Raw genomic sequence first — 27,721 nt, forward strand, 5'->3', positions numbered from 1 at the left:
CATGCTCTATGTGCAGCAGGACCAGCCACATGAGGCAGCTGACCTTTGAGGATCCTGGGGTCTGCCTGACCGTGAAGGTGCTCCTTGTCCTCCTCCAGAGAGCTGGGACTCAGCCACCACTGCAACACCGGTGGCCTGGCTCCTGTGTTAAGCACATGGGGTAAAACAGGGAGGAAGACGCTTGTGGGCTCCCCCTAGTAACTCCTGTCAAATGTAAAGCTTGGAAGGCACAACAGTTCTTTGCCTAGGGTTATCAACTTGTTTTCCTCGGGGGAAAAAAAATACCCTACAGGGTTGTGGTGCCTCTTGGACAAGCTGCTGACTCAATGTTCAAGCTGAAGAGAATAATAAATTATTCTGAAAAACAAAGGAGTCGTTTTGGTTTTTCATTTAGCAGCAGTAGTAAGTGTGCACGTGACATACGCATGAGTCTTGTTGAGAATTGTTACCTTCAGTGAAGAAATGTAAATTTTTATCGTGCTTTAGCTAAATGGTGACACTTCACTCAGGAAGAACTGATGTGCAATGTGAGAACAAGGTCTTACAAAGTCCTAGCATCCTTTTTTTGCATGTCTGTCTACTGGGCACGTGCAGAATTCTGCAAAAAAGGTATTTGATTAGGTGCCTACATCTGGATTTTAGATTCCTCTTTGAAGATATGTGCAAATGATTGCTAAAAACATCCCGTGCCTTTTGTAAATAAAGTGTAATCAAAATTGGAAGGAATGAAAACACTTACTTAAAAGGTGTGTAAAGAGCCCATCTTGGGCTGGATTATTAGTTATTCCCCAGATTTAGAATGCAAATTCTTTCTTTATTAGTTCAGCAATTTTTTTGTGAGGCTCTGTACTGAAAAATCTTGTTTATTTTCCTACAGCTAATTATTATTTTCCAAACACATGTGGTCTGAAATATTTGTATTGTACCTTAATGATCCGGAGATGTGGAATAGATTTATTTCTAATTTTCTGTCTTAAGTAACTTCTTAAAGGTAGAACCTACAAACTTATTTTATTTAAAAGACTGATACCAAACAATATATAATTGATTTATTGATATGGTGCTTCTCCCGCAAACAAAAAGATTTTGTTCTGTTATCTTTTTAGGAAGGAGGCACAGCTGGATGAAGAAGGACAGTTTCTTGTCAGAATAATTTACGATGATTCCAAAACCTATGATCTGGTTGCAGCTGCAAGCAAGGTCCTTAGTAAGTAATACGGATATCTTCTTTGCTCACTCATCACATAAAAGATAACCTCCCTAAAAAAACCCACCTAGCAGAGAGAAACAGAATTTAGTACAGAGGAAGTGAAAACAAGGTATTGGTCAAAGAGAGAATTTTTTAAAATCCCAGAAGAAAGGATTATTTTTTAATTTACCTAAGATGTTTTTATTCTTTGTATTCCTTGAAGTTATTTTTATTAATTCCAAAGTATTCCAAGCCATAGGTACACCTTAAACTTTGTATTCCTTGAAGTTATTTTTATTAATTCCAAAGTATTCCAAGCCATAGGTACACCTTAAACTTCAGTAATATACCTCATCCATAGAGCATGGTCAGTATTACAAGCAGTCACGAAATAACAATATACCGCTGTAGCTACCTTGCTAATACACCCAGGTTTCAACCGCTGCTGCAAGAGCAGCCCGTGGCTGCTGAATCCTTGATCTCTCTGCTGAAGAAGCATGCTGAGTTACAGAAATGTTTGTGGCATGGGCATATCTCATTTCATATCTGCCATTGATTTGGGTCACATTCATTTTCAGTCATTGCAGCTCTTGTCTGGGATTTAAAAAGTAGAATTATGCCCATCAGCATTATTTTATCTGCAGACCCAAGTGCAGTATGAAATTGTTCTGAATCAGTAATTAGCCAAGAAGACATAAGACTATGATGGCTGTAGTAGTTATGTTGAATTGGAGCAGCTGATGTGGTTTCATGCTATTGTAAACCAGAAGTTAACGCCCCTGAGGCGAGCCCTACTGACAACCGAGTTCCTTTCTTTTCACATAGTGATTTCTTATCTCTATCAAAGTCTAAAATGCTATACATGCGTGAAATGAACAACGCGGCAAAGTCATAATGGTAATTAGTAAATCCTAATGAAATTCCTGTATTGAATACTCATTATTTGCCATGTGGACCCTGAATCTTGTTTTTCTCATATTCTTGACCTACTGGATCTGGTTAGAGTTTGGGTACTGTCTTTATTGTTTATGAATACGAGACTAAAGTAGTAAGCAAAGTGTGTGAAATGCAGTGTTTGGACTGAATCGTATTTTCCTGTTTTAATTAGATCTAAATGCCGGGGAAATTCTTCAAATGTTTGGGAAGATGTTTTTTGTGTTTTGTCAAGAATCTGGTTATGATACAATCCTACGTGTCTTGGGCTCCAATGTCAGGGAGTTTTTGCAGGTAAGAATTTTGTGCCAAATTATTTCAGATACCAGACAGAAGTACGGTCTATTCAACAGATCATCAATTGAGATTTGGAGATAAAGGTTATACTGTATAATCTTCCAGCTATTTGTGGAGAAGTGTCTGAAAACTTTTTTCCGTTGTGTTTGTATTCTGCAGAGCTTTCTACAGCTCAGCAGTTTTGCCATTGTTGTTCTCTTCCCCTCTCAGTTGACATATTATTAATTTACTTGATAGAGTAATAATTTTCCCATAGCATCTTTGACTGTTCAATTTCATAAAAAAGGAGTGAGAAGGCAGGTAAGCTGAGGCAGAGGCATTCATGAATCTGAAATTTCATTTGACATTGCAAAGAGACATTTTTAACTAGAGCTTTGATATGTAACAAAAGTATAGAGTACAAGAGATGAAAAAACCACCAAATTATCTTTTTGTGTTAAGTAAAAAGACTTACGTTATTTATACTAACGGAAAGTGTGGTCTTCAGATGTGTAGGATATGTCTTCTCCTAAGTTCTCTTTGACTAATTATAAATACTGGTTCTTTCTAATCATACATTAAGTACAGTAGGGTTCATACACAGTTATCTCTAAGACATTATCCTTCATCCGTGAACTGAGGGTTGGATAGAGCAGCAGTGTCAAATTTTTGCTTTCCTAACTGCAGAACAGCATGATACTGCACTGTAAAACAAAACAAAATGAAAACAAATTTTCAAAAGCATGGAAGAAATGTAGTGAGTTCTCTAAAATGTGATTTCTAGAAAAAAATGGGCTTCCTTTTTTTGTCAGCTGAAAATTGTTCACTTCAAAAAAGCACTTTGGATTTAAGGTTTGTGATATATATCACTCCTGTAGAAAACTGTGTTCTGTAATGAGTTTAAAAACACTGAGCTGATCAAGATTTCACAGGAGATTGCCCAAAAGCTGAGTGTCAAATCTCTATTGATTTTCACTGGAAATTTAGCAACCTCTTGTCATCTGTTCCATTAAAATCTCTCCAGCAATAATAAGTGAAAAGAGAAGAGTGCGTAGTTTGCTGGATTACTAGAATATTTACTTTGTATCTCACTACCTGCCCTAAAACCTGGATTATTCCAGAGCATCCTAGATGTAGTCAACCCAGATTTCTTGTACAAATCCTACAGAATGTAATTGCTGGACAGACAGACAGGGTATGTGTATGTTCCAACATGTGTATACCATGTGTGGTCTGTATACCATTGTCTTTCTATGGGATGTGACTTCCTTTATATTTCACAGCTTCATTGAGGCTGCCCTCAAAGCAAGCCTTTGGATAAATGTAATTTTTAAAGATGACGCCTGTACTGAACTTGCAGTTAGGGTTGAGCAAGAATAGGAGAGGAGGAAGAAAAAGGTGTAGATGGCCCATTGCTCCATCACTTTGGCCAGTCCTTCCCTATTCCTTTTCCTCATCCCCTTTTCCATGTAGTATACTTATGTTTCCTTTCCTTACCATGTGTGATGATGAAAAGACTGGACACGTTTGTAGTACACACCAAACCCCTATAAAAGCATGAACAGCTTACGTTTATATTCTTCTAACAACAGTATTTTAGGCTGCTTTGTTTGAATTTCAGTGTTAACAGATGACATTGGCTATTACATACTTCTGTAAAATTTAACAGGACTAATGTATTAGCTGTGCCAGAAGTGTACTTTTTAGCTTTTTATTATGATGGAAAATCAACGTTATCCATGATTTATTATTTTTTCATCATCCAGCAGTCAGATTAGGTCAGGAAACTAATTTACATACCTGTTACAAAAATAGGTGCAGATTGGTTTTAATGTGCTGAACTTTTGTCAAATTCTTAAAATATGTAATAGAGTTCCAAATGGTGCTTCTTGAAATCTGCACTGAGTCCAGGATATATGAAATAACTGAGAGCTGCAGCTTTTTAAAGAATGTGAAAATAAATCTCATATTTACATCCTCTTTCCCTTGACATCCCAGAGAAAATTTAGTTTATTCATAGACAAAACACAGGTACTTCAAGCTTCATGAAAGAGGAAAAAGATAGTGCAACTAGATCTAATATTTATACTTTCTATGAAAAACACAGGCCTCAAAAAATTGCAAATCATACTGAAAGACACTGTGCCAAAGAGAAGCAGTGTGAAAAGAGGTAACTCATAAGAAACCCTTTTATGTTATGTTCAGTAGCTTTCTACCAAATGAAAATCAAACACTGAAGTAGTGGTTAGTTCTCTCATTTAGGGAATCATTTACATGGCTATTTTGTTGTTCATAATTGCAGTGCGATAAATTTCAGGGGACTAATTCCTCTTTAGAAAAGTTTGCAGACGCTCTGTACCACATGGAGCTGAACAGCATATCTTTGTATTTCAGATGCCAACCGCAACTCTTACTTTTAGACAGGCCAGGATCTGCCTAATCATAGAATCATAGAATGGTTAGAGTTGTAAAGGACCTTAAAAATCATCTAGCTCCAACAAGCCTGCCATGGGCAGGGACACCTTCCACTAGTCCAGGCTGCTCAAAGCTCCATCCAGCCTGGCCTTGAACACTTCCAGGGATGGGGCATCCACAACTTCCCTGGGCAACCTCTTCCAGTGCCTCACCACCCTCAGAGTAAAGAGTTTCTTCCTAATATCTAATCTAAATCTACCCTCTTTCAGTCTAAAACCGTTAGCCCTCGTCCTATTGCCACACTCCCTGATAAAGTGTCCCTCCCCACCTTTCCTATAGTCCCTCTTTAGGTACTGGAAGGCCTCCCCTGAGCCTTCTCTTCTCCAGGCTGAACAGCCCCAACTCTCTCAGCCTGTCTTCATAGGAGAGGTGCTTGAGCCCTTTGATCATCTTCGGAGCCCTCCTCTGGATTTGCTCCATCAGGGCCACGTCCTTGCTGTGCTGAGGACTTCAGAGCTGGATGCAGTACTCCAGGTGGAGTCTCATGAGAACAGAGTAGAGGGGCAGAATCCCCTCCCTTGACCTGCTGGCCACGCTTCTTTTGACTCAGCCTAGGATATGGTTGGCCTTCTGGGCTGCAAATCCGCATTGCTGTCTCGTGTTGAGCTTCTCATCCACCAACATCCTGAGGTCCTTCTCCTTAGGGCTGTTCTCAATCCATTCTCTGCCCAGCCTGTATTTCTACTTGGGATTGCCATGACCAAGTACAGGACCTTGCAGTTGGCCTTGTTGAACTTCCTGAGGTTGGCGCGGGCCCACCACTCAAAGCTGTCCATGTCCCTCTGGATGGCATCCCTCCCCTCCAGTGTGTTGACCGCGCCACACAGATTGGTGTCTTCATTTAGTATCACTGATTGTTCTTGCTTGGAGATCCCTTTGTGTTTCACCATGGAGCTGATCACTGCTGGCCAAAGCTCTAGAATTAGTGTCTCTGGTCCCAGCACAAGGTCTGGTATACCTCTGAGCAGTCTAGGAGCCAACAATTCAGGGAGAGAGCTTAACCTATTATGATCTGTACCTGACTGTGCCTCTGGCCCACAGCAGGTGAACAAACTAGAAAAAAAGACATATTTGTTTGTCCAGAAGCTGCCATATCAATTTAGAATGGATCAAACACAACAAAAAATAGCAATGGGAGGGACAGTGACAACGTCTAAATGACAGGATCTGGGAGTGATTTCAGCTCCTTGGTCTGGAAGCACATCTCTGCTGTTGTAGCAAGGTTCTGAATACAATAAGCTCTTTTTTCACCCCGTAATCTGCATGCATAGGGAGAAAAGACACATTGGGGACTGAAAAGTAGCTGCAGTACATCCTGGGCAAGTCCTCCACTCTTAATGATTAGAAAAACTAAAGGGCATATCATGGGCTTGCCTGTGCCACTGCTTGGATAAAGTCAGTAATGGGGTAGTAGGGTGGCAAAGCGGTCTTGTAGAATGGGGCTACTGCCATTTGTTAGCAACACTTATGTTGGACTTAAATGTTAATAATGAGACAACCATCTTGTAAAAATTCTGTCCTTGACATTGGCCATTTGCCATAACAAACTCCTTCTGAAATTCTTAAGGTGTTGATGACTCTGTAACTAGGAGATTCTTGTCTTTTCCCATATATCTTCTTAAGAGTTTTCTTCCAAAAGTCAATATATCCCAGCTGGTTCTGAGGCACATGTAATGAAAGAGCAATTCTGCACCCAGTTAAGGAGATTGGGGGGCACTCCCTTGGAGGCAGTCAGCTCTCTCTTTCTTATCCATGCTCTTTCAAAGCAGTCTTTTCCAATTTCATTGTCTTGAACCCTGTAAAGTTGCGAATTTGCCTTCATGAATTATGCTTTTTGCAATTGAATGCCCACTAACAGCTGGAATGTATTGACTCCCAGATTGTTGCCTCTTCAAGTTTTAATTTGAAGGTGTTGATATGGCAACAAAAACATGAATTTGAAACAAACTAAAAAACCAGAAGAGGAAGTTCCAGGCTGAGTGAATCCTACGGAATTAATTTCTAAGAGTCTCATTTCCTCTGGAGGCCTCCCAGGAGAAGAGGCAGCTGTTTGAGCACTTCACAGCTCCCATGAAATCAAGTTCAGTATGCTTCCACAAATGTGATGATTGACATATGCTCATCAAAGGTGGAGAATGGCCCAGACGGCACGCTGAAAATATTTTCACCTCACTTCTCCTTGTGCAGGCAGAAAACAGTATGCAAAGACTGGTACTAGCAGTTACCTGGGGATCTGAAAGAACAACATTTAAAACATGCAGTAATTTTCTGGACTTATAATGTAAAGGAGTTGTATGAATTTTACAATGTAGGGAAATGATTATGTGGGTTGCAACACTATCCAGCAAGGTTGCTCTTTCTGTGTTAAGTATATGGTAAATAGCAAACTGGAGCTTGATAATTGCTTCATAATCAAAGTTGGAGATAGTGTTGTGTTCTGTGTGATTTTTATCTCATCGTTCTCTTTAATGTCCTTATTAGATATGCCTATCAACTTCTCATTTAGCTTTCCTCTCCAGATAGCAATTTGTCTCGTCAAAATTTAAATTTAAGTACATAAGATGTCCAGGACATCAGGTGGAAAAATTGAAGACCTCTTCCCTTTCTTGAATAACCTTTGCTGAAACATTATTACAGCAGTTGTGTTATGTTCTATATATTCTGTGGATTTTTTCAGTTATTCTCGAAGAAAGTATGTATTTGAGGTTGGTCTTTTAATCATTTAAATCTTTACTTTAAAATTTGAGACTTTGTCAGGCCCTGTAAACTTGGGTTGACTGTTATGGTGTCAGAACTAGCCTGTTTCATTGAGAATAAGGAAAAAGATTCATGTTTATTCAGACGTGCTTATTTGTGTCTGATGCCTAAATTCACATCTGAAGAGGAGATTATAGGAACTAGAATTTGGAAGGGATGAAAATGGATGAGGTACAGGATTGAGAAACACATGCAAGGTCTTTAATCATCGGATTGTTTCAAAATACAGCATAGTCAAGTATGAATTCTTACTATCCGGTGTAATTTTTAATGGTGCTAATTTTGATGCCATTCATTGTTCAAATATTACTACAGTCAATGGAAAGAACATTGCAAGCTACCTGAAAAGCCTGCTATGATGACAGCTCTACAGATAATAAGGCAAATGCATAGGGAGTGTGAGCAGTAGGAGAAAGAAGATGTTCAGATTAGACAGAATATGTACTTACTTTCTTCAGAACTGGTAAGTGAATGCCTTATAATCATGTTTTAATTTCTTCTTCCAGAATCTGGATGCTTTGCATGACCACCTTGCTACTATTTACCCGGGTATGCGAGCCCCTTCCTTTAGGTGCACTGATGCGGAGAAGGGGAAGGGGCTCATTCTGCATTACTATTCGGAAAGAGAAGGTCTTCAGGATATTGTCATTGGAATAATCAAAACAGTAGCTCAACAGATCCACGGTACAGAAATAGATATGAAGGTAATGTCTGAAGGGATGTACACATTGGAAGTTTATGTCAATAGGACAGAATCAAGAAAATAAAAAGTGAAGTTATGGCAAACAATAATTTTCATTGTTGCTGTCCTCTGCAAAGCAGTGGCATCAGTACTGACTCAGAAAGATCCATCATCATCTGTGTTGCTTTAAGGACAGGTCAGCCATGTGAGCACTAATTTGCAAGCAGACCCAATCGGGAACAGTTCAGAACAATATCCTCTTATTCAAAGTGGGACGTGACATGTACGGAAATTAAGTACTGGGTTATTTGGGGTGCTTTCTTCCACTTTATTTTATATTTGGCATATATTTCTTACTGTCTACTGTGTTCTGTGAGAACATGGACTTTTTGTCTCTGTGTCCTAGATTCTTCATCTATGTGCAGACGGGGAGGCTGATGTGTGCTGAGGAGGTCTGGCTCGCAAGCAGTGTTTTCCTCCCAGCCTGCATGCCAGGTCCTTCCCAGAACCGAGATGTGGTTGTGGGTCTCATACTATCTTTGTGTGACAGTGTGGCTGGATATACACCTACCGCCCCAGAAGTGGAAAAATGCTCCTCAGTCACAGAGTTTAGATAATGTCATGTGTGCTAAGTCACTTGTGAAATGGGAAGGAAGCTTCTGCTTTGTTTCCATACAGAGCAATAGAAAGATTTAATTGATCAGGCCTTGCATATGTAATGATATAAAATCAGAGCTTGATCCAAGGTGCAGATATACCTTGAGAGAAACAGCAAATGAAAGCTTTTCCATGTTAGAAACATTGCAACTGATATAAAATACTTTTCATCAAGTAGAAAAGAATCTAAGCAGGTACAGCAAGCATTCTTTCTTTTTTTTTTTTTTTAACTATTCCCTAGTTGTATTACATTTCTAGCACAGTTTCATTGTACGCTTACTCAGAAAATCAGTTCCAGTTTCATGAGTGTATCACAAAAACATGGTCTTGCTCAGAAAAGAGATTTACAAGCAACCCAATGATAAAGGTATTTGTACTTCTGTATCGGAGTATTTGCCTTTTAGGTTTCTTGTTAGAAGCTAACTCAGGTTCGTAGTTAATGGCTAGTTCTGTATAGTGATGGTGATATACTTGTTGTCCTTGTTCAGATTCTAGTTTGTAGAAATCCATAGTTCAAACTTTTACAGCAGGTGTTAGTAATCAGATACGGAACTCTTCTTAAGTCTCTGTTTATTCAAAGCGTTGAGACAGACAAGAAGGACCATGTTGGAAAGTTGGCTGCAAGAGTGCTGAAGCTGTTGCTTGACAAGCATTTCTTTTGGTAGCACAAACAGCTTACGCTGTCCCCCTTTTCTTACTCCTGAAGCTTGTCCTACGACAGCTTCTTCAGCTGTGTGTCTCCAGCTGTTGTCAAGCTATAAAATAAACTAGACCGAGGAAATGAACTGGATTCAAAATAACAGGGTTTTTTTCTGAGTTATTTTTACCTACATCTGTCCCTTTATGTGGTTTGGTGTTCTGCCTGTTAGAGAGAATTCTGCCACCATAGTCGAGGGGTCATGCAGAGACAAAAGTAATCAGTGGGGCAGAGGAGAAATCTGGGTTGTGCAAAGCAGCTACCAGAACAAACTTTTGACAAACTGTGTCCTGGGTCTGAATATTACTTTGTTAAGAAGGTTGTATGGGACAGTATTGATATCCACTTAGACTTCTCACAAACAATATATGTTCCAAAGACGTTTAAATATTGATTCTAAATTTACTTATAATTTTCATTTGACTTTGTTAGGCTTTTCTGGAAATTTGATTCTTGTACTGTAATTAAATAGAAATTTAATAGTATTTGTCTAACTTACTGTAAACGAGCACAAATTTTAATTATAAACCAAACTATTCTCCTAGACTGTCTGAGCCAAAAGTACATGGGTGCCTAAAAATTAGTATTACCCCTAAACTGAAGAAAGTGTATATTGTCTGTATTTTATTTTGTGTTACCCTGTTTTTTCACTTGTCCCTATTAGAAAGTCGTGTGCCCTCAACCCTGAATTTTTTCTTCTCTCTGCTGGTTAATAAAGCCTAGCTTTTGACACGTTTAATGACATTATATAGTGCTTTACTTCACAGATACTTATAAACTCCAGTGGTAGATAAGCAGAGAAAAATCAGCTACTTGTTTCTGTAAGGTGAGAGTGCCAAAATTTGCAGCTTATCCACACAGACAGTGAAAGTCTCCCTCCATTACTCCATAGGTCAACTATTAATAATTAATGGTATGGAGAGATGGTTTTAAAGCAGAGTAAGTCTGCCATTGTGGTACCTGGCTAGTTTTACACTATTCAAAAAAATGAGAACAGGAGAAAAAAATTGACTGACTTCTTTCATCTCGATCCCTTGCCTCATAATTTAGTAAATTAATGCTTTCATGTTTCAGGCTGTTTGGAATAGCACAGCACAGAAAAACAATGAGGTTGCTTTTCATCCCCTCAGTTTTTGTGGACCAGTCAATGCTGCTTCTGTAAATTTTTTGATTTGGACTTTAGTTAGAATTTTGCTTAAGGAAGAATTTTTCGGGGGGACTGATAAGCGCTTCAGTGCCTAGCCCTAAGTTTCTGATGTTGTTATGGGAGTTGACTTCTGACTTGGAAGAACAGAGCTAAGATTCCTGAGTCGTCCTTCCAAATCTCTTTATCCAAAGCATTTTCATAACAATCCAACACAGGACTGGTTTAGTAAATTCTGAAGTTCTCTTTATATAAGCGTGAAGTTGATATCTGCCATTTGATGTTTAATACCTTATTATCTACTTTTCTTCTTTGATTATTTAGAAGAAATGCTTACATAAATCCGGTTGAGGGAATACATGCTTCTAAGTCTGTATTTTCATGAAATGTTGTTTTTGTCTTACATATTACCAGTTTCTGTGAAGGTGGTAGCAGATCTTAATCATTTACAAGAATACTGTTTTCATTTTGTTAAGTGGTTAGATTTTGTTTCATGGGTCACACAGAGTCATAGAATGACAGAGGTTGAAGGAGACCTCTGGAGGGCATTTTGTCTAACCCCCCTTGCTCAGGCAGAGCCACCTAGAGCCAGTTGCTCAGCTCTGTGCTCAGCTTTCATCTGTCTCTAGGGATTGAGACTCTGCAAACTGTTTGGACAACGGGTGCTAACCCTCAGTCCCCTTCACAGTAGAGAAGTGTTCCTGATGTTCAGACAGAGCCTCGTGTATTTCAGTTTGTGCCCATTGCCTCTTGTCCTGGCACTGGGCACCACTGAAAAGAGCCTGGCTCCATCCTCTATGCACCCTCCCTTCAGGTGCTTGTACACACAGATGACGTCTTCCTGAGCCTTCTCTTGTCCAGGCTGAACAGTGCCAGCTCTCTCAGCCTTTGCTCTTATGAGAGATGCTCCAGTGCCTCAGTCATATCTCTCTTGTACTGAGGAGCCCACAACAGGACACACCACTCCAGGTGTGGCCTCTCCAGTGCTGAGAAGAGGGAAAAGATCGCCACCCTTGACCTGTAGAGCAAACCTGAGGAATCTCATGACTACAAAAGGAAAAATAAATATTGAGAAAAACATATTGTTCTTGGTTTGGGTGGAGAAATAGCTAAATAGAAAAAAAAAAAGTTTCATTTTATCACCTTTCTGCAGTTTCACACAGAACTATTTTATATATGCATATATATACACACACATACATACATATTCTTCTGAAATACACTAGGGCTTCCTTTTTCCAGAATGGTGTCTTTCAGGAAACGTGCCTTTTCTTTTAACACCTAGGATATGTGTGTGCTGAAGGCAAGAAAAAAAAAGTCTCTGTCTCTGGTAAACTCTGTTAGCACTGAAAGGAAGGCAATTTGTTCTGAACTTGGATTCGCAGTTCCAGTTGAATAGTTCAGGAAAGCCTAGGTTGACAGTAATTGATTAATTAGTTCAAATCCAATCTGCCTTATCTTCCCTGATATGATATTTTTAGCTAAATAGAGCTAAGACTATAATTTTTGCTGCAGGTATTGTCCCAAGAACTGTTGCTGACTTTGAGAACATGCTAAGAATATTGAAGTTCTGCCAGTCCCAGTATGAGAACTTAAAATCTTCATGGTGCTGGTGACCAGCTTTGGCATGAGGTCTCTGTTAGCAGCCTTCTGGCTATGCCTTCTCTCGCTTCACTTGTCAGAGGTTATTAGTGTATAAAGGAGAGTGACCTGTGACGGTGGCATCAGGACAGGGATTCCCTCAAGGCTACAGATGGTATGGGTCAATGAAGAATGTTGTACAATGCTACAAAGCCCAAAAATCTGTTGGGAAAACAGACTTCTGCAATTCTGTTATTTGAGAGCAGACTATCAAAATCTTTCTTTTACACAGGGAAGGTGGTTTACAATATAAAATGAGAAAAGACCAGAGGAAATCCTTGACAAGATGGTAATTTCAGACTGTCTCATTACCAATAACAATATAAAAAGCAAAGCGAGAATGTGACCAGCTGGAGAGCTGACCTAAAAACTACTTAGGTACTTGTCACGGAGGACAAGCAGTACTGATCCACACATAAAAATGCTGGCTGTGTATGAAGATAAATTGACTGTGGAGCATAACCAACCTCTAATTCTGACACAAAGGCAGCCAGAAACTTCACTAGCTCCAGGCTCGGAGGTTCGGTGCAATGAGACAGGCTGTGTTGAAACCAGCTGCCAGGTGGAGACATCCCTGCAGTTTTACCTTTGGGTGTGCAAAGCTAAGAGGGGTACCATTTCCGCAGTGGACTGCTTTGCTTCAGGATCACCCTGAAGCTGCAGTGAAATTTGTCAAGTAGCATTGCACAGTAGATTTTTATTAGAAGAGATCAAGAATTTCAGCTCTATTGACCTTTAAATGGCAAAAGCCTGACTTTGTATTAATCTTCACAATCTGATGGAAAAAGATCCTTGTCCGCGGCATTCTGTCCCTCCCCCATGCTGAGATATGAGTGTGTCTTGGGAGACATGCTCCTATCTAGAGAATTGGGTCTTGTCTTTTAGATACATCAGTGAAAGTTAACAGATAGCATGTGTTCATTATACATGCTATATCACGGTGATACTGCTTGATTTAATATCTTGTGTGACGCTCACCAAATATACTAAACCACAAATTCCTTTTAAAATAACTGTTCTCTGAGTTGTCCTTCCCTGAAATATTGGTGTGACTTCTCACTTGGCTAAGCAAGGACAAGCTTTGAAGATACATCTTCTGGAAAGCACAGGGAGGTTAGCAGATAGATGTTATATATTCTCTTTGAAACCAGGAGAGTGATTTTTCCCTTCAGTTTTTAATTGCGGTTACTATGGTGATTGAGCTCTTAGACATGGTGAACTGATGTCACTTCACCAGCTAAGACTGCAGAGGGGGAAGAATTAGACTTGATTCCTGGCTTTGTTGCTTCTGTCACTTAGCTTTCATTTGTCAAGCATTTAACAGAGGCTTCTTCAAAAATATTTAAATGATACTGAAATTCTGTGGCTTGCAAACTTCGCTTGCGGAATGGAATGATAGATAAGTTTTGTTCTAGTTAATCTTACTGCAGATTATCTAGACCAGGTCTTTATGCCAGATAAGTATCTGGCCAGTTAGCTTGAATCTGTAGGTATAAGGGTGAAGGGACAGAACTTAACATATCGTGTCAATGGCCAGAAGTGCTCATTTTAAATTTGCTGACAAGGTGGATGAAATTGTGAGATAGGAAGATTAGATAGTTCGTAAATTATGTGAGCAGGAAAGACATCATGAAATTACATACCCAATGGGAAGTTATTTAAGGATGAATCAGTAGCTTTTTTAGCCTGGAGAGGGGTGCGATTGTAGCTTCTGTTAATATGGCTCTGAGCATGGATGACCAGAATCAAATTTAGTAAACCAGCTGTGTCCACAGCATATCAGGTTTACCAGAAGCATGCAGATGGTGTTGTGGCCATCTTGTAGATGTGACACATTTCCATGTGTTTGGCCTGTTGTTCATTCGCTGCACTAATGTGATGTGCTAGTGCAGCAAGCATTTATAGATGCCTGGATTCTGCTCAAAAATAGTGTTGCAAATGCCTGGGTAATTTGCTGCTTTGCACTGTTACTGACACAGTTGTAATCCATAAAGGTTAGGAAAGTAGCACATCATATGAGATGACTGACTTCATCACGGTGTAAGCGTGTAGCATCTGTGGAGGGTTGAGTCTCAAACTTGGCTAGATGTCTTGAAGCATGTAGCAGTTCATTTTGGGTGGGTTTTTTTAACCATCACTTGAGTTTTGTTTATTGATGCATCATTCATTTCTAATAAATGGAAAAAAATGGCAAGTTATGAAAAATATGTTAGTTGCTGCATGGTACCAGAAAAAAACCTGTAAGTACAGGTGCAGCCTGGTAAGAGAATACTAGTATGCAGTGACTAAGATGGTCATTAGGTGATAATATTAATATTTCTGGAAGGTGACGTGCTTTTAATATGAACATTCCCTAAAAAGTATTAGACCTTCAAAAATTAATTTTAGGATGGCTTTGCCAAATGAAGAAGCTTTTCATCCAAAGTATGCTTTTTTTTTCCAATTTTAGCAAGAGCAACTCTTTGAAGTAAGATCCAAGACTAAAAATTATCTGGAAGCATAGATCAATTCTAGTGATAATTCTACACAATTTGAAAAAGGTTACTGTATGTAATCTCAGCTATCCTTGGACCAAATAATGGTAATAATAAAATAAAACCATGTGGAAGTGATAGAAAGTAAGAACTAAGACTGTAACTGTGTTCTGTCAATCCTCAGTATGGCCACAGTCCCTCACAATTTCAGGGACAATGATTTAAAAGAAGAGGAGGACATGGAGAAACTTTAAACCCTGAATTCAGAGGAGAACTAGGTCTCCATCTAGTATGTTCCATTTTCCTAGACAAACCCATATAACTTGTTTTCCTCGAGTGACCACCACATATTCTTTCCAAGGTTTCTCTCTTATTAACTAGTAATTTCCCACTTCTCTTTGCCACACACTGCCATATCGATTACCAACACAGTTTCTTGAGGAAATTAGGTTTTATCATCATTAACATTTGAAGTTGTTCATACATACAGCTTTAGGTACCTACATTAGCTGGTAAAATTAGTAGACAGATCTTTCTCTCAGTTACTTACGTATGCAACAGAAAAAGACTAATGCAGCATGTGGTATAAAGCACCTAAATCAGACTCCTGCTCTGAACTGTCCTCCAGAAAAGCCTCTCTTTCCTTTAAATGAACAGAATCATAGAATCATAGAATCGCTGAGGTTGGAAGGGACCTTTAAGATCATCAAGTCCAACCATTAACCTACCCTGACAAAAAACACTTCTAAACCATGTCCCTAAGTACCACATCTCCCCTTTTTTTAAACACCTCCAGGGATGGTGAATCCACCACCTCCCTGAGCAGCCTATTCCAATGTTTAATAAGCCTTTCAGTGAAAAAGTGTATCCTAATATTCAATCTAAACCTCCCCTGACATAACTTAAACTCATTTCCTCTCATCTTATCACTTGTCACCAGGGAGAAGAGGTCAGCCCCCACCTCTCTACAGCCTCCTTTAAGGTAGTTGTAGAGGATGATAAGGTCTCCCCTCAGCCTCCTGCAGGCTAAACGACCCCAGTTCCCTCAGTCATTCCTCGTAAGATTTGTCCTCCAGACCCCTCACCAGCTTTGTAGCCCTTCTCTGGACATGCTTCAACACCTCAATGTCCTTCTTGTAGTGAGGGGCCCAAAACTGGATGCAGTACTCGAGGTGGGACCTCACCAGTGCTGAGTACAGGGGGCTGATCACTTCCCTAGTCCTGCTCACCACACCATTCTTGATATAGGCCAGGATGCTGTTGGCCTTCTTGGCCACCTGGGCACGCTGCTGGCTCATATTCAGCCGGCTGCACACCAACACCCCCAGGTCCTTTTCTGCCGGGCAGCTTTCAAGCCACGTCACCCCAGTCCTGTCAAACAGGAGATCAAGGAACACTACCTTCTTAAATTAAGCATTATTTAGCAGTAAAATATTGTTTTGTTGTTTTACACTCCTCCATTTTTATAGGAACAAATAAAGGAATCAGCACTCCCCAACCAATCAGCTAGCATGGCTGACAGTTGTGGATGAGAAATATTTAATAAACTAAATATATTAGGGATCAAGTGCAGTGTCTGTGCATATCTGTTCTGTTTTCATATTGTAACTGTTAATCTCTGTGGTTAGACTATGTGTAAAGGGCAGAATCAGGATGCATTAGAGATTTTAAGAATTCTTTTTTTTGCTTCAGTGGCTTTAGGATCAGACTTTACATGAAAGCAGAATCAGGTGCAACATGTTCCAGAAAGTTGCCACTAAACAATACTGTGTAAATAGAATTGTTCTGTTCCAGTCATTAAATCTAATTAGGCTTGAGAAGAGGTGAATTTGGCCTCTCAAAGTAAATTATGTTATTCTATTAGTTATTAGCTTTAATTATACTGTGATACATGATTCTCACTGCAAACAAAATAATCCCTATTAATTTCATATTTGTACTAACTTTGAGTAGAATTACTAAAGTGTGAAATGGTATATTCAAAACACTTACTTGAGTCTCCACTGATGTGGATGACTCTGGTTTTATTATGAATTCATTTAATATGGAATGCAGCTTGGAGAAGACTGTCATTGCTTTTAGTTTTCTCTGTTGGTCCTGATCTTGCAATCATCACTGCTTGAATGTGTAAGGATTGAATATTCAAACATATGCTCTATCCACCTTTCTTCTGGCTGACTGTGAAATGCCCATCCTCTAGTCAGCACTGTTTGCTGTTGTGTTATAGACCTTCCAAACAGCTTTCATCAAAGTAAAGATTCAAGTGGTCTGTGTAATTCAAGACTTGCCACATGTTCATTCAAGAGGAGAGGAAAGTCTTGTTTTCTGGCATGTACCAGTAAAAGCAAACATAACCTGAGCCTTGACCCCTGATTTCAGGATATGCATTTCACTCAGGCTTTATAAAGTGTATTTGAGTGATCTTCAATATGTTGTTCATGCAGAGAGCAACTGTGGCTAAGCAAAGCCATATTTAGTCACCTGCAATTATAAAGACTCTCTAAAATCAGAAATATTGATTATAATATAATATTTTTCAAGATGCAAATATCACTTCTGAATTCATCTTGCTGCTCTAAATGTATTCGTGTCTTCATAGCAGCATTCCAGCTATTAATGAGTAGCAGAGTTTTCAGTGTTTCTTTTTTTCCTTAATTTTTCTAGGTTATTCAACAGAGAAATGAGGAATGTGACCACATTCAGTTTTTAATCGAAGAGAAAGAGTCTAAAGAAGAGGACTACTATGAAGACCTTGACAGATTTGAAGAAAACGGTACCCAAGAGTCTCGCATCAGTCCCTATACTTTCTGCAAGGCCTTTCCTTTCCACATAATATTTGACAGAGATCTGGTGGTCACGCAGTGTGGCAATGCTATATACAGAGTCCTTCCACAGGTTAGACGACTCTCATATGTGAATAATCATAGAGATTCCTAATGCTAGATGCTTCACAGGTTTATTTTAAAGATTAATAAAATAGATTTAGGATTCTCTGTCTAAACAGCATTCTTGTGTAACTGTGTAATATGTACTACATATTGTGCTTATCTTGTTTGAAAAGGGACTGTGAAAATAACCATAATTCTGCAACAGCTCTGTTTGTTATCATCAAGTCTGTGTGCAGTAAGAGAATAAGCTTGAGCAGAGAAAACCTGATCACCTCCATAGTTCAGGTATTAGCTTGATACCTGATTCTTTCTCGTAACTCAATCTGAAATACATTTGCTATGAAGGTGGCAGATAACTCTTTAAAGTGGATATGAGACAGTGCAACTTGGCCTGGGATTCAGGAAATGATCTTGCCCATACTACTGTGTAGTGTAGCAGAAGGTATATAGTCTATACGTATTACTTGGCAGTAATGCCTTCAAATACTTAAGCTGTGAGATGCACAATAACCGAAGTGCGGAATAACAGAAATTGTAGTATGCTTTCTTGGCTTGTGCATTGAAAGTGTCAGTATTAACTAAGACGACCCAAACTATTTTCATGATAAATATGTATATATGTGCGTGTGTGTCTGTGTTCTGAACTTGATGCCACTTCTGCAATTTCCTCTGGCTATTTACAGTAAAAGAATACTCAGAGGTCCATTTAAAAGTATGTATTTTGTATATGAATAGGATACCTCAGTTCTTGCCTGAAAGAGCTGACTGTTTCTAAAAATAAGCAACAGATAAAAGCAGTAATATGAGAGAAGCAAAAGGTAAGATGATTAAAACATCAGATGAAATTTACAATTATGTAGCCTAACACTGCACATACCATATTGCTTCTGAATCATTAACATATTTTTAAAATGCGATTTTATGTTACTTCCTTTTTGCTGCAATTTTGTTTTTGGTGGTTTCACTCTGAATTTTGCAGATAGATTTGTAAGAGCTTTAGAATAAATCTGCCAGATTTTTCCCAAGGGCATTCACTGGACAGCTATAACTACTCAGCCTACTGAGGATGGCTATCAGAATCATTATTTTCAGAGTTGATGCTTTAGAGAAGACAGCTTATTGAAAAGGGAGTTTGAAGGAGGTCACTTAGGAGGATAACACTGGAAAGCTATTTTACTGTAGAGTGGGAACAGTTTGACAGATAACAAACATGGTCTAACACAATTTTACAAAGTCATCTTGCAGGCTAGAGTTTCACTTTGAAGTCAGTATACTTCTGGTTTAAAATGCTTAATTTAAAAACTTTGTGTTTTAATGGAGAAATGCATAGTGTATATTCTCTTCCATTCAGTATTGTCATCTAGGCAAATTGCATATAATTACTTCATGTATACTTTTAGTATAGAACATAACATTTTTTTTTTTCCCTTTTTTTTTTTTTTAATTCTAGCTGCAGCCAGGAAATTGCAGTCTGTTGTCAGTTTTCTCTTTGGTCCGGCCTCATATTGATATTAGTTTCCATGGGATCCTCTCACATATCAATACAGTTTTTGTACTGCGGACCAAGGTAACTAGAGAATATTCACCAGGTTTTTCTCTTAAGTAAGTATGCTTTGGAGAGATAAGAAGTGCTGAAACCTCAGAAGTCGTCAGAGAAAACTCTTTGCACAGTAGTAAGCTCCGTCCCTTCTGAGTCCTGAGCCAAGAAAAAGTCACTGCTGCGAATTCATGTGTAGCTGTTAAGTAGAATGCTTTATAGGAATGGTGAGGTACATATACTTCATGTCTGATGCTTTCTTTGTAAGGGACCAACCCATTACATGGTATTGTACCAAAGTAATTCTGGAAAGGCAGTTAAACTTACTTTTACTTCATAACAGTGTGGGAGACAAATATAAAATGTGTTCTTGCTTGGGCACATATGTTCATATACAGTTCTGTGTCCTTTTCTCTAGAGAGGGCAGGAGAGGAGGCAGGTGATACGAATGAATGCAGCGTGTAAAGTAGCATCTACTATGTCAAGTAGCCTGTTTATTTATAGAAAACTGCACCTGAGTAAAACCAGCAAGATTCCTCAGGAATGCTACCGGGCAGAAATAGAACTTCATAGAATAGGCAATGCTTTTGTCAAACGATTGTTAAGAAATCATGCAGAAGAAAACAAGAACTTATGAACATGAAGGCAAAGAAAGATACCATGCTTTGTATCTTTGAGGTAGCAAATCATAATATTAAAATAAAGGTAGTGTATGGTGTTCAAATGAGAAAGTAATTGGGTTTTAATGTAATCTGTAAATATATTCCAAACATTCTGACTGCCTTCGTATTGAAGGCACTTATGTATGTGGCAGCCTGGTGCGTAACACATGTACCATTGCCCTTATATAACTGTGACTTTTCATCACCAGGAGGGACTGTTGGATGTGGAAAAGCTGGAGTGTGAAGATGAACTGACTGGAACAGAAATCAGCTGCTTACGCCTGAAAGGGCAAATGATCTACTTGCCTGAAGCAGACAGTATTCTCTTTCTTTGTTCACCAAGGTACTTTAAACCTTAAGAGTTCCATAATATTGATTTTCATTTTACAATTACTAATTTTAAGAACACTATGAGAGTAGTACTACAGAGATTAATTGGCTCAAGTATTGATTTCATTGATTTTGATGTGTTTATACTAAAAGAGGGAGGAGCATTTAAACATTAGAACTTGACTGATTATGAAATAATTCAATATAAACATTGGGATGCTCTGGTTCAGTTTGTACAAATGGGAATTCCTCATGATTACATGATTACATGATTTTTGGCAAGTCTTGTTTTTTGTTTCTTACTCTGAGAATGCTAAGAAATGTTACAATGATTTTTTTTTCCTATGTGGGTTCATATATTTTTGCAGTAGGTTTAACATAATAGAGCAGTGATGACCAGAAAGAAGTGGTTGGGATGGGGTATTGAGTGGAGGGTTTCTTTAGCTAAAAGCATGTTGAGCTAACACACCATGTTACACAGTTATGTTGCGTTAATCTCCCATGTAAAAGGGAGAGAGCAGTGAAGACAAAAAGGGAAGAGGCTATCTTAACGTAATCTCGCTTTTATTTATATACTGAAGAACGTGCATTTGAAAGGTTCATAGAACTCGTCAATGACAATTCTGTATCTAGATGCAAAAATCAAAAGCTGTGTGTTAATATGAATGAACACAAATAAGGTATTTTCTAGAAGGGACGTTTTGTACAACTCATCAGAAGTTCAAGAGCACAATCTTTCTTCTGTTATTCCACAGCCTTTGCTGTTCATTTAAGTGCTCCTTTGGCAAGTTTAATAGTACCCATATTATTATATATTTCTCCACATTGCAGTGTGATGAACTTGGATGATTTAACCAGAAGAGGTTTATATCTGAGTGATATCCCATTGCATGATGCTACCCGTGATCTGGTTCTTTTGGGAGAGCAGTTCAGAGAGGAATATAAACTGACTCAAGAGCTTGAGATCCTCACTGACAGACTGCAGCATACACTGCGTGCACTGGAAGATGAAAAGAAAAAGACAGACACGTAAGAACCAAGTCCTGATTTTGAGCTGAAACAGTCACAACAATATGTTATTTATAGCTACCTTCTTCAAAAAATAACAGAATCTTGGAAGGAATATAAAAGATATTCAGGGGCGATAATTTTGGAGTCAAGAAAGAACATTTTACTTTAATGCTTTATAGAGTATTTCTTTATTTAGATTGTCAAATGCCATCTGCAGTCTAGGCAATTACATGCACAGGTATTTTGATGGCTTATTCCCTGATAAGGAAAGTTATGAGAAGCAAACTGATAATCCTTTTTTGCTTTGTGAATTACCTAAACCAGTAGTTTTGCAAAGTCTCTTACATGCAGTCCCTGCAGCCAAGATGAATTTGATGAATGCCCAAATGCTACTATTTGACAGAGTTCTGTAAACCAGCTGTAGACCACTTTGTCTTACTGGACCTCCATGCTCACAGGTTAATAGAACAGAAAAACATATCTTAGAATCCTCAAAAGTAGTTTATATAAAGATGAAGTTTTGCAACAGGCTAATGCTATGAATAGTTACCTGTAGAAATATATTATATATATATATATATATATATAAAAAATATATATATATAATATAGTTACCTGTAGAAATAGATTTGAGGCTATCTAGATAATACTACTATCTAGATATAAGTAAGTAACAGTAATAAAGTATATGCATTGGGCCCCAAATCCATTTCTACAGGTAACTATAAAATCAAATTCATAGCATTAATCTATGGCAGCTCAACTCAAGGACTACTGTCAGTAAATTAAACAAAAGTTTGTGTGACAAGCAGTGTGTTTGACTGTCATTTATAAAACATAGTTCCCAACTCTGTAATAGAAGAATTTCTCATGGATTATGCTTATTTAGTAGTAGAATTAACACTATGAACACTATTAACACTATGTTGTGCTATGAATTCTATCGACAGATGTTTTTTCCTTTAGTAGAGTAATGAAAATTATTGTAAAAAGACTTGAAAGGGATGGACAGAAGAGTCAGAGAGACAAGAACGTTTTTTTTTTCTATTCATTCCTGTTTACTTGCTTTATAAAGTCATTTTATCTTCAGGAATTCTAACCTTCTTGGCAGCCACTAGAACCGACAGTGTCAGTTACTATACCATGTGCCAAAAGTATTCACTGATTATAACTCATGCAGTAGTAAACTTGCCAAAAATGCAGTTAGTGGAGGTTTGGGCAGGAGCGGTGTACAAAACGATGCTCAAGATTTGTGAAACAGTCAAGAGATCTTCAGCTTGCCCACTTAGCTGTGTGAGGAGGGAAATACACATTAAGATGGCAAGTAGAAAGTAGAATGAGTACACATGAGAGTAGGGTGAAGCTCTGTGGGTGTGATTTGGTTTTTATTTGCATAATTTGTAGTATCAACAAGTGTTAATGTGTCGTGTAGACTATTAATTAAAAAAATAGGCAATATACCCTAAAAGCAGCATTCTCAACAGAAGAGGAAGAATTTAGCATGAATTGATCAAAGGAGGAAAACTGTTCGATCTCTTCATGGCCTTTTCTGCAGTTTTTTATGGTTCGGTGAGCAAAACTAGATTATATGAACTGAGGATATGGCAGAAATGCTTAAGCAATAAGCAAAAATGATCCAAGATACTATTAACAGGTCATGTCAGAAGAATTAATAATATATGTCTCTTTTTGGTAGTAATTTAGATGTAGTAATATGTGTTTGAAATGTCATGGCTTTAGGTATGCTGATGTAGATCAGTTCCTGTTCCCTAAATAACGTATTCCTCAGTAAATGTCTTTTATATTGGTCTTTGATGATGCGACTATGTTACAAACACTGTATTTGAAGAGTGCTGATATAAAGACCATTCTCAACATTCTTTCTGTTTTGCTCGTGCCTTTCTTGTCTTACACTTTTAGATTACTGTACTCTGTTCTACCACCATCAGTGGCAAATGAGCTGAGACACAAGCGTCCTGTTCCAGCTAAGCGGTATGACAATGTGACCATTCTTTTCAGTGGCATTGTTGGATTCAATGCCTTTTGTAGTAAACATGCCTCTGGAGAGGGAGCCATGAAGATCGTTAATCTTTTAAATGATCTTTACACGAGATTTGATATTCTGACTGATTCACGAAGGAATCCATTTGTTTACAAGGTAAGCAAAAGATTTTCAAAGTATTTAATCTGTGCGTTTTCAATAATTTACTATCATGTCACTCTTTTCCAACCTTTGGATTTTAGGCTTTTTTAAAAAAATGGTTAAGTTCTCAGTCTTTGAACTGTGTTACCTAATATTACATAGCTAAAGAAGAGTATGTTGTTTATCTCCAAATGTGTGAAGGAACATAAAGGGCTCAGTTCTCAGCAGGATTTCTGCAGTCAGCCGTTAGGTGGATACATAAATCTACTTCCACAATTAGCAGATGTGAACACTTATACAAGCAGTTTGTGGTTCTGCTAACCCTGTGCTTTAAGTGTTTTGGTCATATACCTGAATCTCCTGATTGTAAATTATAAATTATTATTCAGTTATTCAATGTGAATTTCATTTCTTCATTAGGAACGAGGTGTAGTTGCAGACACAGCTGGTAGTAGGTAGATAGATGTGTGTATATATATCACTCTCCCATATTTACATACATGTGTATGCTTGTGTGTTTGTATGTATAAGATTCATACCTAGCTTTTACTAGAAATCAACAGATACTAGAAATCCTGTACCAAGTGAACCAAGGGTGTGAGTCAAAACAAACATAGTGCTTGGTTTCTACAGAATTCCACAAGACTGCAAAAGAAAGCCTCTTTCAGTTCGCACAATTGCAGTGTCATTTTAATCTGTTACATTGTTAGCATATAATAATTCTCTTCAGTAACAAGCAGAGATGATGGAAATTAGGGCAATTTGAATGAAAGTGAAGGGAAACCATTTGAAAGGATGAGCAGTCTGGAAAGAAGCACTATGTCCATACTAGTACTCTAAAGTCCATGATAATAAAGTAATTGAGAAATATATATCTTGATAGGTGGAAACAGTTGGGGACAAGTATATGACAGTGAGTGGTCTACCAGAGCCTTGCATTCATCATGCACGATCTATCTGCCACCTGGCATTGGATATGATGGAAATAGCAGGCCAAGTTCAAGTAGATGGTGAGCCTGTACAGGTTAGTAAATGTGTGGGCTTGAATGTAGAGCCCATTCTTTGACATGATGATGATGGTTTGAAATATGACAATGCTCAAGTCCCAGTCCATGCAAGTTTTGTTATTGTTAATTTTTGAGAATGATTTCTACAAATATGAAGTGTCACATGTAGATGTGACGTGCAGTTCCCAGACCTTGAAATCTATTTATTGTGCTTAACCTTTAAAGGACTAAATTAGGTCTGCATCATTTATGTCTGTTTTCTGATCGTTTCAATCTAATCAACAAATCCCATTCCACATCAAGTACAATTCATTGAGTCTTCTTCACCTCAATGAACAGAACAATAGTATTTCCTCACTGATATTTTTGATCATGCTTCAGATACATATTTAGGCATGAAAAAATATTGCGTTAAAAAGAAAAGAGCGGTTCCGTAGGCAGTTATGGCAATGATTACTGGCAATGATATATATTAGTGGAAGTTCACTAATTGTAGAATTTTATGAAGATGTTGTGGCATGAGTACACAACTGGGGAGGCTACATTGACCTATTCTCATCAGAAGGCTCTGAGAGCAAAATAAGTAATGAATGTGATACATATTTCTATTTATGTTAATGTTATTGGTCTAACACTTAGCTTAGATCTGTGTACTTCACTGTCACTGGACAAAGAAGTGAGAAGGTTTGATTTGGGGCTTTACAATAACTGTAATGTGTTATATGAGTGAGCTTCTCCAAACCCCTATCTCTTGAGCTTTCAAATGCAAAATACTATGATGTTTCCTCTGAGAAACGTCTTTTTTTCTTGACCTACACCATCCATTTCTGCATCTTCTGACCACTCATTAAACACAGACCTGCAGAGTATGCCTCTCTTTTTGCTTTTTTAAATTTCACAGTACATAATCATAGAATCATAGAATAGTTAAGAGTTGGAAGGAGCCTTACAGGTCATCTAGTTCCAAACCCCCTACCAGGGGCAGGGACACCTTCCACTAGACCAGGTTGCTCAAAGTCCCATCCAACCTGGCCTTGAACACTTCCAGGGATGGGGCCTCAACAACCTCTCTGGGCAACTTGTTCCAGTGTCTCACCACCTTCACAGTAAAGAGTTTCTTCCTAATATCTAATCTAAATTTACCCTCTTTCAGTCTAAAACCGTACCCCCTCATCCTATCACTACACTCCCTGATAAAGTGTCCCTCCTCATCTTTCCTGTAGTCCCCCTTTAGGTACTGGAAGGCTGCTATAAGGTCTCCCTGGAGCCTTCTCTTCTCCAGGCTGAAAAACTCCAAATCTCTCAGCCTGTCCTCATAGGCGAGGTGCTCCAGCCCTTTAAAAGCAGCATGGCATGGTGCATGCTGGAAAAATATGGAGTTTGTTCTTTCATGTGGGAGGAAAAGCCATGACACTGCACTACAATAAAAAAAAGTGATACAAAAAATGCAAAACACAAAAGTCTTTGAAGAAGCAGTAGCACATTGAAAAAATAAACTCTAGTAGATGGAAGTGGCACAATACCTGTATTTAGTCAGAAGCATCAGATTAATTATGTTTATTTTGAATATTCAAACTTTATTTTTTCTCTCTAAAGATAACAATAGGAATCCATACTGGTGAGGTAGTCACAGGTGTCATAGGCCAAAGGATGCCACGTTACTGTCTCTTTGGAAATACTGTAAATCTAACAAGCAGAACAGAAACTACTGGAGAAAAGGGAAAGATCAATGTCTCTGAATATACTTACAGGTGAGTGAAGCAGTATTGCTATTGGTGTTGACATCTTAAAAGAAATCACTTTATCAGCATAACATCAAAGTGTCTTTGGAGTTGAAAGTGACGGGACTCTCACAATGCATTATTTAAGTACATGAGTTCTCATGAAACTCTGTGGCAGACTGCATTATGATATACCGTTACTGGTATGCATGTATAATAATGATCTAGAGATACATTTGACTGTTTTGTTAATTTGCTCACATATCTGTAGCATGTTTAATATTTTATATAGTACGTGGTGTGCATACGTAGTACATATTTTTACATGTTTTCTCTTTCAATTTCAGGTGTCTCATGACACCAGAAAATTCAGATCCTCAGTTCCACCTGGAGTACAGGGGTCCAGTTTCTATGAAGGGTAAAAAAGAACCAATGCAGGTTTGGTTTTTGTCCAGAAAGAGTACAGAGACAGAGGTATGACTAACCAGAGTGTAATTTTTTCTTTTAAACAAGGCATAAACATGACAAATTTAATCTAAACCACTGAGATCCATTTGCATTTGCAAAACTAAATGTTCCCTAGAAAAAATGAAGAGTTTTGTACAACGCTATTTCATTAATGTGTTTACTATCTTGACAGCACATTAAAGTCCTTGATTATTTGTCTTTGCAGTTTGTGCAGTCCCTGAAAGAACACTTTTGTATTTTAAAAAGTCCTTGAGGGAATGCCAAGTGTTTAAATATTTGTATCTCCCTCTTCTTACGGATTTCGCCACTGAACTAGGTTTTGCAATATAATGTCCGTTTCTGTTTAGCTGACATGTCTGGTTATCAGCACTTCAAAATTCACCATTTGCTTTCTTACAGTGAGTGAATAAATGTGCCTTCAAATATTTAGGCAACAGTCCAGCAACTACTTGCAAGCAGGTTCACACCTGATCTGTATGGTGGTCTGTTAATCCTAGATGGATCTGCTTGTTTGGAGACTGTTGCATGATAGAGGTCTTGTTTTAGAAATATACAGGATGAAAACTATTTCTTCTAAATGACATATGAGCCTAAATCCTCTTCTCAAAATGATGTAGGGTAAAGCTCTTAAAGTACTGAGTGGTGTTTAAGCTTATGCCTCAGTTTCAGAAGTCTGGGTGTGTATTAACCAAAATCTCATTAAAAGCCAATGAGATCTAGACTCACAAGCATGCTACAAAAACTTAGACACTTAATAAGGTTACAGTATGCCTGCTGATTTGCCGTAGCTAAGCAGGTGCATACATTCCACCCATTGCCAAAGGGAGAAAAAAAGGGTAAAAGTAATTTACATAGCTTGAATTTTGTCCCAAAGTAGTACAAAAAGAAAGAGTTTTAAGCTAATACATTTAATCTTAAAAATACACTTGACTAAAATAATGAAAGCCATAAGTTACCTTGGCTGAAATAATTCTTGTAAGTCACAGGAAATTAATTATGTGTCTGAATATTCATGTACTTCTGGAAATG

The 27,721-nt window shown here is 38.2% G+C and overlaps 1 protein-coding gene across 2 annotated transcripts; it reads left to right on the top strand.

Moving 5' to 3' along the window:
- Positions 1-1,146: 1,146 nt before the first annotated feature.
- On the top strand, positions 1,147-26,886 carry GUCY1B1 (guanylate cyclase 1 soluble subunit beta 1). 2 transcript variants are annotated; one of them, XM_082482156.1, is made up of 11 exons: positions 1,147-1,207; positions 2,298-2,416; positions 8,137-8,334; positions 17,590-17,820; positions 19,264-19,380; positions 20,222-20,355; positions 21,174-21,371; positions 23,274-23,511; positions 24,380-24,520; positions 26,100-26,254; positions 26,572-26,886. In XM_082482156.1, exons 2-11 carry the CDS (start codon positions 2,324-2,326, stop codon positions 26,702-26,704), a joined length of 1,638 nt encoding a protein of 545 aa, XP_082338282.1. In that variant the 5' UTR covers positions 1,147-1,207; positions 2,298-2,323; the 3' UTR covers positions 26,705-26,886. The 2 variants fall into 2 exon arrangements, with proteins under 2 accessions (XP_082338282.1, XP_082338283.1); XM_082482157.1 differs by having other exon boundaries at positions 23,373-23,511.
- The last annotated feature ends 835 nt before the right edge of the window (positions 26,887-27,721 follow it).

Source organism: Vanellus vanellus (genome assembly GCF_965231255.1).
Source record: "Vanellus vanellus genome assembly, chromosome: 4".
Lineage (NCBI taxonomy): Eukaryota > Metazoa > Chordata > Aves > Charadriiformes > Charadriidae > Vanellus > Vanellus vanellus.

Bases quoted from the DNA above. Each gene is read 5' to 3' on its own strand.
- GUCY1B1 (XM_082482156.1), top strand. From the start codon at position 2,324: ATGTTTGGGAAGATGTTTTTTGTGTTTTGTCAAGAATCTGGTTATGAT. The intron at 19,381-20,221 runs GTAACTAGAGAA...TTTCATCACCAG, and splicing joins TTTTTGTACTGCGGACCAAG to GAGGGACTGTTGGATGTGGA. The intron at 23,512-24,379 runs GTAAGCAAAAGA...ATATCTTGATAG, and splicing joins GGAATCCATTTGTTTACAAG to GTGGAAACAGTTGGGGACAA.